Genomic DNA, 14,052 nt, shown 5'->3' with positions numbered 1-14,052 from the left:
TGCAGAGGGACCACACCTATTTTTAGAGGGTATATTTTAACCTGCTGTGCAGTGCATGAGTATATTCAAAGACCAAAAATATGACATTGCTATCATCTCAATCACATGTTGCATTTTACTTTATGGCAAAGTAAAATGCCATGTTTGTTCATGTATTCTCAAACATGAACAAAAAAAAAGTGTGACACTATCTTTATGATAGTATCTGGTGCTAAGGCTAAATGTGTGTGTGTAGAATATTAGGTGTGTTCCTGGTTAGGTTTCTTGTTAGTTTCATCATAATAACATTGTATTTCCCAGATATAGCAGATGGTTGATGCAAACTTTAAAAGTATAGATACTGCTCTAAAATTCAGCATCTCCAGGCAGGTTTGAAAGTGTGTGTCTGTGTACATCTCAACATTGTTGAAGTGACAAAGGAAAGTAGTGTGAAAAAAGGATTTATACCTTAGTGACATAAAGGAGGTGAGAACTGGCATGAATTTTAAAGGCAATGGCAGCAGAGAACGGAACAACGCTAACAGCAAAAAGAAAATAACCCAGCTAAAAATAGGAAGCAGATGGGCTGAAAGTATTCAAAAAAGAGTGAAATATTCCAGATTGTGTCTCTTCTCTACCCCACCTTTCTGAATGAGCCAAAATGTTTCCAACGTTATATCGACAATGGCTGACAGAGTACTACAGCCCAGAAGTATCCACAATTAAATTGAAATTTACTCCTCCTTTACAAAACTAAATGTAATATACTACAATAATGGATAGTCCATACATTTAATGGCCCAGATAGTAAAGCTTCAAGCCTCTCAAAGTGCAAAATACAGCATGAATTTTGTCTCAGTTTCTGGTCATCATTTGGACAGTTTTTGCCATCAATACCAATGAAAACTGCCTGTCTCTGCACCAGTGGTTACGGTGAATGTGTCACTCTGTGTGTGTGTGATGCTCGAGGATGATACGGGAAACAGTGAACCTGCATCCATATCTGCAGTACACCACCACCCCAGTGAAAGTAGGTCACTCTACTTTCACTACTTTCCTTTTCCTCTTTCGACAACTTTCACCTCAAATTAAAGTGGCATTTTTTTAGCTTGTTTATCTCTACTCTTTCTCGTCCATTTGCTTATTCAGACTCGTCTTTCATGTAACTAATAATATCGTTTATTATTCCTCACAATTCCCCTTCTCGGAGAAGATCTTCTTTTGCATCGTGCCATATGTTTGCACCCCATCTTATACACACCCACCACTATTTCCTCTCACTCCTGTCAATATCACGGGCCATGAATGGTTGTCATGGAAACAATGTCTTCCTGTGAAGCAGAAGGACAATGGTAGGAGCCATGGTGACAGTGCTTATGCTGATGGAGAATAATGCTTGAAGCTTTCTCTCACTCCCTCTCACCACTGTCTGGTCTAACCACACTCCCCCAGCAACAGCAGCCTCATTCAGACTCCCCTCTTCATTGCAGACTATGTCTCAGTTAATCAGTGTGATTTAGTCACTGTCACTCCCTCTCAAACCCTCCATTACTTATTCAATATTGCTTAAAGTGTTATTTATTTTAAATCATTTGGCTTGCAAGTCATTCTTTTAACTCCCCTCTTCCTTGTCTCTTCCAATCTCACAATCGAAGTTTTTCTATTTTTATTTCAGTTCTAGACAAAAAAACATGTCAGTTTGTTTCAGCAGCAGATTTGTGAATTACAGGGACAGACAAGGTGATGACACACAAGGAGTGATGAACAGATAGGAATGGTGACTTGAACACAAGCTTAGCCCTGGTCTCCATAATGTGGCTGTGTTAATCTGGGCGTGGGCTGTGCACCATCTGTCACAACAGGAGCAGCACAAAGCAGGCAGACAAAACACTTGGACTCACAGGCGGTCAAATACAGGGACAAACACATGAAACACAAGGCACTGAGTGCAGATTCAATGATCTGATTCAAAATCAGAAGAGCGAAAACACGGCTGTCTAAGTCTCACGGTGGAGAGCCACCACCCTGCCAGCACTGCACCCATTCTGAAACAATGGCTTCAAAGAAATAAAAACTTAAAGAGAAGAGACTGCCTGATAAACAGCGGGATTTAGCTATAAATAGCGCTTTTACTGTGAAAGTTCAGATTAACTCAACGCATCCATTTTCCAGACATGATGAAAGAGAATCGAGATGAACTTCAGTAGATAAGTCATTCTTTTGATCATCAGAAGAGCAGAGCTAGAATTTTGCATTTCTCATTACTATCACTACGAACCCTGGAGCCTTGTTTGTCACACCCTAAAATTTATATTAGAGCTAATGCAACCTTCAGTTACTTCTATTCACAGCATGGCCAACAACAAGATAAAGAGGGGGCAGGCACCCCTTGGGTTAAAATGGTTAAAATGGCACAGGATGTTGTTTCTAACTGCGACAGCCAGATGAGACCACCTTAAGTCCATGCAAGCTGATCTCATAGCCACTTGATCTGCCCTAAGGACGTCACTGCTGTCTGTTGTGTCCTTTCCCTCTTCCTTGCTTGTCTGTGTTTGCTCTTCATTTTATCCCTCAGGTTTTGAAGTGCCTGCAAGCTTTAAGTTCTCAGCTAAGGCAAGAAATCGATGGCATGGCAGAGGAGGCTGTTTGTGCGCAAGTGTGGATGGGAGGAGCTTGTGTGATATGTCTGCGTACGTACCACTCCAAAATGGAGATCACTTTAGGCCAGCTTCTTAATCACGTCCAATAATCTCCCAATCAAAACCTTATGGTGGCATCCTGACAAATTTCTCACTTTTTTTTCATTTGCATTATTTTCATTTTTTATCCAACACTAATCTTTTTTATTATTATTATTATTTAAGTCTTAATCCTTCTTCATCACACTTTTATTTCTGTATTAGCAAAAATAACAAAGTTTCTGTAAGCGAGTTAATGCATATACAACACAGCTTATTTTTCATCACAAATATTGATAAGGAGCACTGGATGTGTCAAAGTGTTTAGACTACGTTACATGTGCAAGGGTATTCACAGCTGGGTGAAAAATTAATATGGACTCCCCATGTTGATATTCGGGGAGTATGCATATCTGTTAAACTCCAGTACTTGTTGTAGTACCTCAACAGCTGCTACAAATCTTTTGAGATTGATCAATAATCCCAGCAGACTTTGTGGGTAAGTATAGGGTGTGGTAATGATCCATTTCTTCTTTTGGATGGCCAGGTTCTTGAATTATTTTTAGTTTATTAAGTTATTGGATAATCTGCAGGTATGAATAAATATTTATCTTAAACTGTTGATGTGAGTTTTTGGACTCACCAAATAATAATTATTTAAATTAATCAGTGCTGTCAACATGAAGACTAGAGTAGGTCTGTGTGTGTTGTGTTTTTTGACTTTACTAACCAGTTCTTCAGTGGTTTACACTCTAAGGTGAAAATAGCTTAACAGATTCTTACCAGCAGCACTCGATGCAGTGGGCCAGTTCTGTACCAGGACTCCCTGAGCTCCCTGCATGACTGCAGACTCTTCCATGTGGACTGAACTAAAAGACAAATGGAACATTAAAAATTAGAAAGGTAATGCTATACATAAACTACAGTTTATGCGTCTCAAAACTAAAGGGCATCAATAAATACCAGCTATCCCAAATGTAAGACTGAATTGCGTGAACGAAACAAAACTTTGGGAATAAAAATCTTTCTCAGTAACTAAATAAATAAGCCATGCTGATCAAATTGTAAAGTCTTGATGCCACTTTTTCTTTAACTCTGGGGATTATGGGTACAGATGGTCATTTTTACATTTTCACACCCTGTCTGAGTAATTTTGCACCCTCCTTCTACTGAACACACAGTCATAAAAAGGGTAGCTGCAAACTAAAGCTATCTTTATCTTGACAATAAGCATATCATTTGGCTCAGATGATAAGAGTTTTAGATAATGTTGTTTCCTGCTATTTTACCTGATCACTATAACCAAAAGAATGTCTAGAAATACATTGCTGGGTTTTTAATGTAAAATGCATATGGTGCATAGTAATTTTCCAATGATGGAGGCTGCACTTGTTTAACAGACTCCTGATTACATCAGTTGCAGTAGGCAGACAGACAGACAAAAAGACAGACCGATCGATCAATCTCCAAGCAAATGGGGCTAAATACTTGCAGACATTGCTTTTCAGATTTATGTATTTAATAAGTAAAATTAAAAACAAGGTTGACTTTTTTCCTCTTCACAAATATTCACTATACTTGGTTGATTACAAAAATACATTGACGTTTATGGTGATAATATAACCAAATGTGAGAAAGTTTCTGGTGAGGGAATATTTATATGACACATTGTACCTTTTTCTTTATTGCTAATCCTACTCTCATCAGTTTTAATAATTGATCCTGTGAATCTTCCTATTTGTCAGAGTAGTGTTAAATTACCCTATAAATATATTTGATAGATTTAATACAGGCTTACCTAAATACATTAAGTCTCATGAGTATCATCAGTAATCATAAGGGAATTTGCCAACCTATGATCTTATAATAACATCCCAAACACACCAAAGGGCACATATAAAAATTTTCTGGATTAAGTGCAAATAGATTAACAATTTATTTGAACTGTTCTTCAAGTCACAGACAGAATCATCCCGTAAAGTGTTCAGATTTTCAGACTGGACCACACTGTTAGCACAACAACCTGAAATCTGAGGACTATCCAAACATCCATATTTCTGAGTAAATGTTTTATCTATAGTTAAAACAATTTTTGAAGATTATTTAACTGTATGTCATATAACAGAGACTCTATGGTCACTTACTCAGGGTAAAAATGCAATTTTTTAAAATCAGGGTCTGATTTAAAAAACAGTGTTTTTACATCAATTATGAAATTAGACCGGATCTATAATGAAAGGGGCGAATATGAAATGCTTAGAAGAAAGAAACAGAAAATATAATCCTTACCTCTGCATTACACCACCTGCTCTCAGGGAGGCTGAGTATCTCCAGTCCGAGTTAGGTGCCTTGGGCTGCAAGAGAGAATGGAAGGAATTGAGTCTTAAGTACAGGCAAAAGCCAATACCATCTCATTAATAAATCATGGTGAGAGCTGCTGATGAATGTGTGCCACACACACACACAATCAAGAAGTGGCAGCTTTCTTCAGCCTTTGAAAGAAAAAGGATTAATGAGCAGAATACTGTAATCTTGTTGGTGCACACATTTCCTCCCATTATCACATCACCTCCCTTCTTCCATCTGTGACATTGAAAGAAAAAAAATGACTGAAAGATTTTACTTCAGCACTCAATCCAACCAGGTGTTGGGTCACAGGAAAATACAAATAAAATATATTCATCCAGTATGCATCCTTTCAACATGGCACAACCCTTAAAACAGCCTTACTGCACATGTTTCCTGAAAATCTTCTGAAGTTAGGCCAACACAAATGTACAAATACAGAAATGCCAAAATCTGTATTAAATGTATTAAATGCAAACTTATTTGACATAAATATTTATTCACATCTGCTAATTAATGTGTCACTTATCCATACTTCTCTTTCTTTTCTTTGATTATTCTGCTGCATATTCCACATCACCTTTACTCTGTTTGCTTTCATGTTTATGCTGAACAAAACCTTAACTTTCACTCTCACAAAATCTGCCAGAAAATGTAGTAAATGTCACCATGGAAACTATACAGAACCATGTCCATCTTTTACTTCCTGCCCACCATCCTCCTGCCATCTTAGTTTAGTGAAGGTCAGAGGAAACAGGAGGGTGGGGGAGATGGGATAGAGGAACAGATTTTTGGCATCATAATCAGACAGTTCCATGAAGGACAGCCTGGAAAAAAAATAATTGAACCATTCTAAAATGTATCCCTTACATCCAAGAAATGTAAAAGAAAACTCTAACAAGAAATGCTTACTCATGATGAAAGATTATGCTTGAAAGGAAGCAAAAGAGGCTGCTAATCCAACCATATCACCAAGATGAGATTGCATTTTTTCCCTTCTTAACCTTCAGAAAGATAAACTGACCTGAGTGAGGACGCCATATTTCCCCTGTTTGCCCATGCAGTTTATGAGAGACCCATTTGCAATCTCATTTCCTTTCAAATTTGACAGATGTTCTCTTTCTGCTACAGCCGCATTGACCCCCACGAGTCCGCAGTCCATATTCATCACACTCTGAATTCAATATTTGGTTTAATGAGAAAGGCCTGTTTTTCATCTCCTGTAGTAATTCAATGGAGCAGAAGGTTGACAGAGACACAAGACATTGCAGGATGTCTAGATGCCAGAAACTGAAGGCAAGGCATGTTTAGATGAAAACGGTCACTGATCTTCAAGCAATCAATGCAAGGATCAATGGTTTAGACGAGGGACCAAGATATTAATGCGGACAATATTCACACAGTCAGGAGAAACCTTTTACATTTCCCTCCAATCACAGTAAGCAACAACAAACAACCAGTTCAAAATAGGACCAGATTGTCTGCAAAATGGGATTAAACGGCTTTGTTTGCTCTTTTGTTGCACTGAAGTGGCCAAAGGCAGATTAGTCTGTTTGGCCGTATGGTGTTTATGGGGGTAAACAGAATTGCATGAACAATAAAGCACAATCATCTGGAACATAAACATGTCTGCAGTTTACTGTACACCCAAGGGAAAACAGGTTCAGATTTTCACACAGGAAACCTGAACAGAAATTACTACCAAAACAAAGAAAAATGAAATAAATTTATGCTGTCCATATAAATATTTAAATAGATTCCCATTACCCTGTAAATATTCCTATCCTTCCTACCCTTCTATTATTAGTGTGATCAAAAACACTGAGTATCGCCAGCCTTTTTCTTGCCATTTCTTCAATTATCGCATCGCTGAGTGAAAGTTCCTTCCATGGATACAGAGCTCACACCTCTACTATCAGCACTGTGTCCAATCACCTTTTCTCCCCCGCCTCATCGGCTTCTAAGCAGCCAATCCTCTCACAGAGCCAACAAAAAACATTGCTGCTATTTAATTACACAGCAAGTGCAAACATGACTGGCATTTAATGAGAAACAGGTCAGTGTATAACAGCACAATAACCTTTATGGTGTCTATTATTTTTAGGGTATTTCTTCTTCTCTATCTCTTCCTCCAGTGGTATAAATATTGTTTTATAATGTGTTTTGCAAAGAAATATATATATATAAATTTAATTATATATATATATATTTATATAGAATGGACAGTTTTGATTCATCAATGCAATGTACATGCTGAAAAGCCTCACACTATATTTTTACATTTTTCATCAATTTTTCAAATATTTTGACTTTTCAATAGCAGAGAGCTCCATGACAGGAAGAGAAGATTTACTTCTGTGAAATCTAGTAGCAGCCATTGCTGTTCTATTTTCCACACTTCACAGATGGATAATATCTAGCACCATCTGAATTCAGTTTAATATTGTGGCACACAGCTCATGACATCTGGGGTCGAAGTCACAATAAGCATCTATCTGAGAGATTTTTTTGTCACCAAAGTAAGTAAAACTGGGTTGAGATTACAATTGAGTAGATAAATAGATTTCCCATTTAAATTTTCTTGACTGTGCTGAAAATGCACAGTAGAGATATTGCTCTTAAAATCACAATGCACCACAAAGACAAAATGTTAATATGTGTGGAAAAAAAAACACAAAGTATGTTTTTACTAGTCTAGTTTCCAGCTTCTCAAAAAAACAACCAATCAAACCCTAAAAGATGTCCAATCAGCTTATATATAACCCCATATATAAGCTGTCAAGAATCATAACTAATTTATATGCTCACATATTTGGAATAAAGTTATGTGCCATACTGGCGAGCATTATGAATTAGTTTGAGAAAATACAAAGAATAAAACAAATAAAACTTAAATAGAAGAAATTAACATCTCAAAAACTCCAGTATAAATGCAAAGTCATGCATAAACACAGCACAAAGATCACACCAGACAACACACCTGTATGGCAGTTGCATCTGGCATACTGAGGCGGCGCACAAATATCTGGCTCTGTCCGCTGTGGCTGGTGACATACCCCGAGCCCCAGGTGCCACTGTGCGGCCTTCCCGTGTTGTAGAACATGAAAGTGTCACTTCCTGACGTGGCGGTCAAGCACGTCTTATAACAGTACGTTTTGGTCAAAGACCCGTTTCCTCTCACTTCAATATAATGCGGCTCCACTTTGAGGTCACGGCGCAGAGCCACATTGATGTTTTGTTGCACTCCTCCAGCTCCTCCACCACCACCTGCAGCCCTTGCTCCACCACCACCTGCTGAGGTGCCACCCTCTGGCATGTTCTTCTGGGATACACAACATGGGGAGCAGGAACCAGTCTGGCTACAGTAGGCATGACATCGCACAATGGCAAGAACAAAGACAGTGACCAGAAATACAAAGGTTGTGGCGCACAGGGCGATGATGAGGTAGAGAGTGACAGGTGAAAACATTAGCGGGCTGTCAGGCCTGACAATCTGTTTCGGATCAGGGGTAAACTTCGGAGGAAGGTCCATCACATGCACATGGATAGTGGTGGTTGAGGAAAGCGGTGGTATGCCGTGGTCTCGAACCAGGACAGTCAGAACAAAGGTAGTGGAGTTGTCTTCCATGACTCGCCTGGTGGTGCGGATCTCACCAGTGTACTCATGAACTTTAAAAAGGTCTAGGTCTTTGTTGTTCTGGTTCAAGGTATAAAACAGCCAGGCATTCTGTCCTGCATCACCATCCCATGCAGTCACCTTGCTCACTAAGAGGCCGGCTTCAGCATTTTTCATTAGTGTTCCATTTGCAGGTGGATAGACAATCCTAGGAACATGATCGTTCTGATCCATAATGTAAACATATACTGTGGCCACACGGCTAAGGGGAGGCACACCGTTGTCCTGTGCTTTAATCTGAAAGTGAAACTCTCTAAGCTTTTCAAAGTCAAAGGCTTGCAGGGCATAGGCCTCACCTGTGTCAGGTTTGATGTTAACGTAGCTGGCTACAGGTATCCCATGATTGTTGTCATTAAGGACAGTATAAGTTATGCGTGCATTTTCTGCATCATCAGCATCCATGGCCTTAACAACACAAAGAGATGCCCCAGGAGCATTGTTCTCTGTAATATAGACAGTATATGATGTCTGCTCAAAACGAGGTGGGTTATCATTAACATCTGCAACATCTACCTTGAAGCTCATTTGAGATGATAGGGGTGGCGTGCCCTCATCCACAGCATTGACTGTAACATTGTATGATGAGATAGTTTCCCTGTCCAGGAAAGCAGATGTGACCACAGTATAGTGGTTTCTGAAGGATTTAATCTTAAAAGGCAAGTTGGGCATGATCTCTAGGGATACCTGTTTGTTTTGTCCAGAATCGCCATCGTTAACACTAATCAAAGCCACCACTGTGTCTGCCCGTGCATCCTCACGCACAGGGCTGGAAAGTGAAGATAGTACAATCTCAGGAATGTTATCATTGACATCCAACACTTCTACGACTACTTTACAGTGTGCTGCAACAGGAGCTGGGCCTTTGTCCATTGCTTGTATGTACATTTCATATGTTTTAGTCTCCTCATAATCTATATTATTTCTTACCCTAATCTCCCCTGTGTTTGTGTCCATAGAAAACACCTGTCTGACTCTTTCAGGTGTGTAGCTACTAAAAGAATAAAACACTTCTCCGTTTGAGCCCTCATCTGGGTCTGTTGCATTTAACTTAATCAAAAGTGTCCCATTTGGAGAGTTCTCAGGCACTTTAACTTTATACACTGAACTGTTAAACTTAGGCACATTGTCATTGGCATCAAGGATACGGACATTGATTCTGGCTGACCCAGTTCGCTGTGGAGTGCCTCCATCTATTGCAGTCAGAATAAGTTGATGAGAGGGCATCTGCTCCCGGTCAAAGGGCCTTTTGAGAATGAGCTCAATTTGATTATTGTTGGAGGAGGGTTTAATGGAGTCCAAAGTGAGGTGGTCGTTTGGAATAAGTCGGTATTGTTTCACGGAGTTGGACCCCTCATCTGCATCTTGAGCTCCCTCGATGTGAAACCGCGACCCGGTGAGAGCAGACTCTGACACCTCAAGCTGGTATTCATCTCGAGGGAACTGGGGTTCGTTGTCGTTCACGTCCAATATCTCCACCTCCACGTTGTGCACTTCCAGCGGGTTCTCCAACACCACCTCCAGGTTACGTGAACAGGTACCGCTGAATTCACAAACTGTTTCCCGGTCAATGCGGTCACTCACCACCAGCTTGCCGGTTTTGTGGTTTATTGTGAAATATTTCCGCCCACTGTCCGACGTGATTTTGATGCGTCGAGTGGAAACTTTTTTCAGATCCAGATCCAAATCCCGGACAATGTCACCGACCGATGCCCCGTTCTCCAGCTCCTCTGGGATTGAGTATCGGATTTGTGCATTTGTAAGGCCACTTAACATGAACGTCAACACACAGAAATAGCTAAATATATTCTCCATTACTCTGTAGCAGCATCGTACCGACCCAGCCATCTCAGGCGGGCAGAATTTGCAGAAGGTTCGGAGAAATCGTTCCGCCTTCTCAGGTTGCTGCGGGTCCCCACCCGCCTCATCAAAAACAGAGTCCGTGCATAACTCCGACAGTGCGGGGTGAACACCGCATCCTCTGTGATGCAGGCATAAGGCGAAGATTTTCCACTGCGTCCATGTTTTCCTCGTCGGTCTGGTTAATGTTTTGAATTGCTCTATCTCTCCTGCAAGGTTGTCTCCTTTCCTCAGATATCGCTATTGGTCTCTCTCTCTCCCTCCTTGCTTTTCTCTCTCTCTCCCCTTATGTTTCGCTCTGCCTGGATGTGGCGGTGATGCTGTCGGTGGGCAAAGAGGGAGGGAGCGCCACTCGTTCAAATGGTACTGGCTGCATCTCAGCATCTCCGATCAAACAGCAAATAACAAACTAAATGTTTATTATTTTTTATTATTATTTATAGTTCTTCGCCTCAGTTTATGTAAATAAGAATGTGAATAGAACCGCAGTTGACACCCGCATAATGTCAACATTTATACAGCAAAAATAAAGAACGTTTTTTGTGTGTGTGTGTCTTTCTCTCCTCTTGTCAGCGCCACCGCCCTTTTTTAAGCCGAGGAAAACTGATTTATGTGCAGCCATTATCATACTCCCTTGCTGAGGATATTTAACTATCACTCCTGAGCAAGGCAAACGGAGTAACAAATCATTTTAAAAACAGGTAAATAAATAAATAAATAAATAATAATAATAATAAAAGGAACCCGAGCACCTTGTCAATGCGGTGTCAGTCGGAGTCTCTATAATGCCATCGTTATACAGCTCTAAATTGTTGGAAGAACAAAGCATAGCAGGTTATAGTTTCCTAACAGAACCATATGTGTAATTAATTCATCTATTTTATTCTATCAGAAAGCAAAATCTCTGTTCAATAACATGCACTTCATTTTTTTACTCTTTTGTTTTTACATGCTAACAGAAAGCAGAAAACGATCTAATAATTAACTAGTGAAACAAATGTTTGTGTCCTTAGCCAAGTCACAGATAATATACTCCAGATGTGACCCCCATTGCACATCTGGCAAAAACACCACAACTGTCCTGAGAGACAACATTTACACACATTCTGTCTGCTCACATGCTAAAGTCTGCAAACATGCACTAATGTGTGAGGTACTTTTTAGTATGTTTTTTTTTTCTTACAATGCACTTTAGAATAGACTAGAATAGAATAGAATTCAACTTTATTGTCATTGCACAGTCACATGTACAAGCAATGAAATGTTTGCATCTATCCAGAAGTGATATGTCAAACAAGAATTAAATAATTATATTTCAGAGCTTTAAAGCACTGAAACCAGAGGACGGGATCTTTTTAGAACACTGACCATAATCAAGAGGATGTTTAAAAAAATGCAGGTTTTTTGGAGGAAATTTCACAAATTCCCAAATAGAATCTGAAGCTAAAAGCACAGATGCCTCCTGTTAATTAGTCTAATTTCAGCCTTTGAAATTTCAACCTCTTTGTGTTTATATAATACATATATTTACAACATCCATAATGTATTCCATAATGTATTTATGAATCCTAATAGGAGTATTGTTTTTTTTTTATTCCAAAACACATAACATAATGTAACAACCCAATTGCTATACATTTGTACTAAAATGTTTCTACTTTTAAATATTGGTATTTACTTTCACTAAGTAAAAACACTAAGATAAAATTATGAACCATTGTCCTCAGACAATACTTCCCACATTTTGAGTATAACTGCAAAATACAAAAATAAAATAAAAAAACTTTAGGCAATTTTATGCATCAACATACGTTAAGTCTGTTGCTGACATCAAAGTTTAGCTGCATTTAATGGAGTTTCTCAGTGAAGACAGTTATTTGTTTTGCATCTGTGCTTGGTAATTAATGGTTTGCATAGAATGTACCAAAGTTTAGCACTTTCTGCTCTACAGAAATGCCATGTCCTTCTCTTTGTGAAACCATCAATTCTTTTGGTACACCACAGCCACTGGGCTAAGATGAGAATCTATCCACCCACATTATTCCTTTTCCATGGTGTTTTGCCACTCTCACCCACGCTAAATTTGCCCACAGCGATGACAACTCTTGGCACCCAGAGACGGCGAGAACAGTGACTCACTTGGATGCAGCTTAAAGGATTGACTGATGACTTCTTTAACTCAAATGCTTTAAATTCTGGGTGACAAAATTCATAATTAAAACAGAATCCAAATGTTCTACAGAAAATTTGGGGGTCTGTAGAGCATCTGTGCTAAGGACACCAAAATACTTAGCAACAACACTGCATCCAATTACATATATACCAACATGTTATAATCTAACCTATCTTAGTTTAAATTATCACAACTCCTAGCCATTGCCTTCCTCTGTTATTCTAATGGATTCAAATCTTGCTTCACTTTCAGTCTGGACTTTCTCCCATTGACTTGGATTCCTCCAGTAATGGAGAAGTTGTGAATGATAACTTAGATTTTCTGTGCTGTTTTAGAATTGTAGTCTGCCTCTAGCTTTAGCAATGACAGCTGAGGAAATGAATGAAGCTGTTCAGTCTGTGTTGGTCACACTTTCAAAAACTCAACATTAGCAGCCTTCTCATTTGGCTCCACACTTCTTTGCAGTGAAGGATGGTGGTTTACAGTGCAGGAAATTTCCAGTAAATTTCATACCGTTGAAACAGCGCATTACATATATTAAGGGCAAAAGTTAACTATTGAGTAAAATTTGAAACCTCAACCTAGTTAATGCATCCACGAAGCAATTGTTTCACATTAGCGGAGAGCCCAGATCCTCTGTACGAAGCAATGTGTAGCACAAGTATCTGGTTTTTACCAGGCTACTGCTCACCTATTCTGTAAATTACTATTTAAAAGTTGAAGACTTAATAATGCTTAACTGAATTTATCATGTTGTAATCATTCCCCTAAGTAGTAAGGGATTATCTTCCCCATTTTTTAATTGCAGAAGGATATCTAAGATGGCGCCATGTGTGCATCTACAGTTATAACCATGACATTTAACAGATTTTCCCAGTGGGGTAATTAAACCTTCGTGTTTTGCTGTGATTAAAAAAAAAAAGAGGACCAGTGACTTTTATTTGGCAAACAATAAACACAGAGGTCTATTATACCTGACCTTTTCACGTGTCTCACTTTTTATGACTTCCAACTTTTTTCTAATTTATGCACATCAGAGACTTTTGAACAGCACCCTTGTGCCTGTGCCTGCGTCACAAGCATCCATCTGTCCCAGCATTAATTGGATGCCTCTCAGCTGTAGATTTCATTTTTTCACTCAGGGGTGCTGCAGATAATGCCATCAAAAACTATTCAACATGCAGACAGATGCCTGTCTCAGTTCAACAGATGCTAATCTTATGGAAGATAATTGGCTCACTTTGTCTCTCTCTCTCTCTCTTTTTTAAATTGATCCTTTTCTGAAGTATCAAAATGTTCAGTCATAGGGCAAGGCACTTGTTGTCAGCCTATATGCATGTCAG

At 39.2% G+C, this 14,052-nt stretch overlaps 1 protein-coding gene across 14 annotated transcripts in view; it reads right to left on the bottom strand.

Annotated features, from left to right (window-relative positions):
• Window positions 1-14,052, bottom strand: part of LOC129362983 (protocadherin alpha-C2-like) — a 181,209-nt gene that overhangs the window by 6,229 nt on the left and 160,928 nt on the right. For 13 of the 14 annotated variants that reach the window (XM_055034884.1, XM_055034885.1, XM_055034887.1 and 10 more), the window contains exons 2-3: window positions 4,947-5,011; window positions 3,441-3,526 (exon numbers count right to left, since the gene is read on the bottom strand). In XM_055034884.1, coding sequence (XP_054890859.1) covers window positions 3,441-3,526; window positions 4,947-5,011 — 151 coding nt within the window. Of the gene's footprint in view, window positions 1-3,440; window positions 3,527-4,946; window positions 5,012-7,983; window positions 10,762-14,052 lie in introns of those variants that run through there. The other variant, XM_055034889.1, reaches the window with a different exon arrangement.

The sequence above is a fragment of the Poeciliopsis prolifica genome, unplaced genomic scaffold (assembly GCF_027474105.1).
Source record: "Poeciliopsis prolifica strain line A6 unplaced genomic scaffold, Auburn_PproV2 SCAFFOLD009, whole genome shotgun sequence".
Lineage (NCBI taxonomy): Eukaryota > Metazoa > Chordata > Actinopteri > Cyprinodontiformes > Poeciliidae > Poeciliopsis > Poeciliopsis prolifica.
The sequence above is the reverse complement of the archived record's forward strand: the minus strand, read 5'-3'. Positions and strand labels throughout refer to the sequence as shown.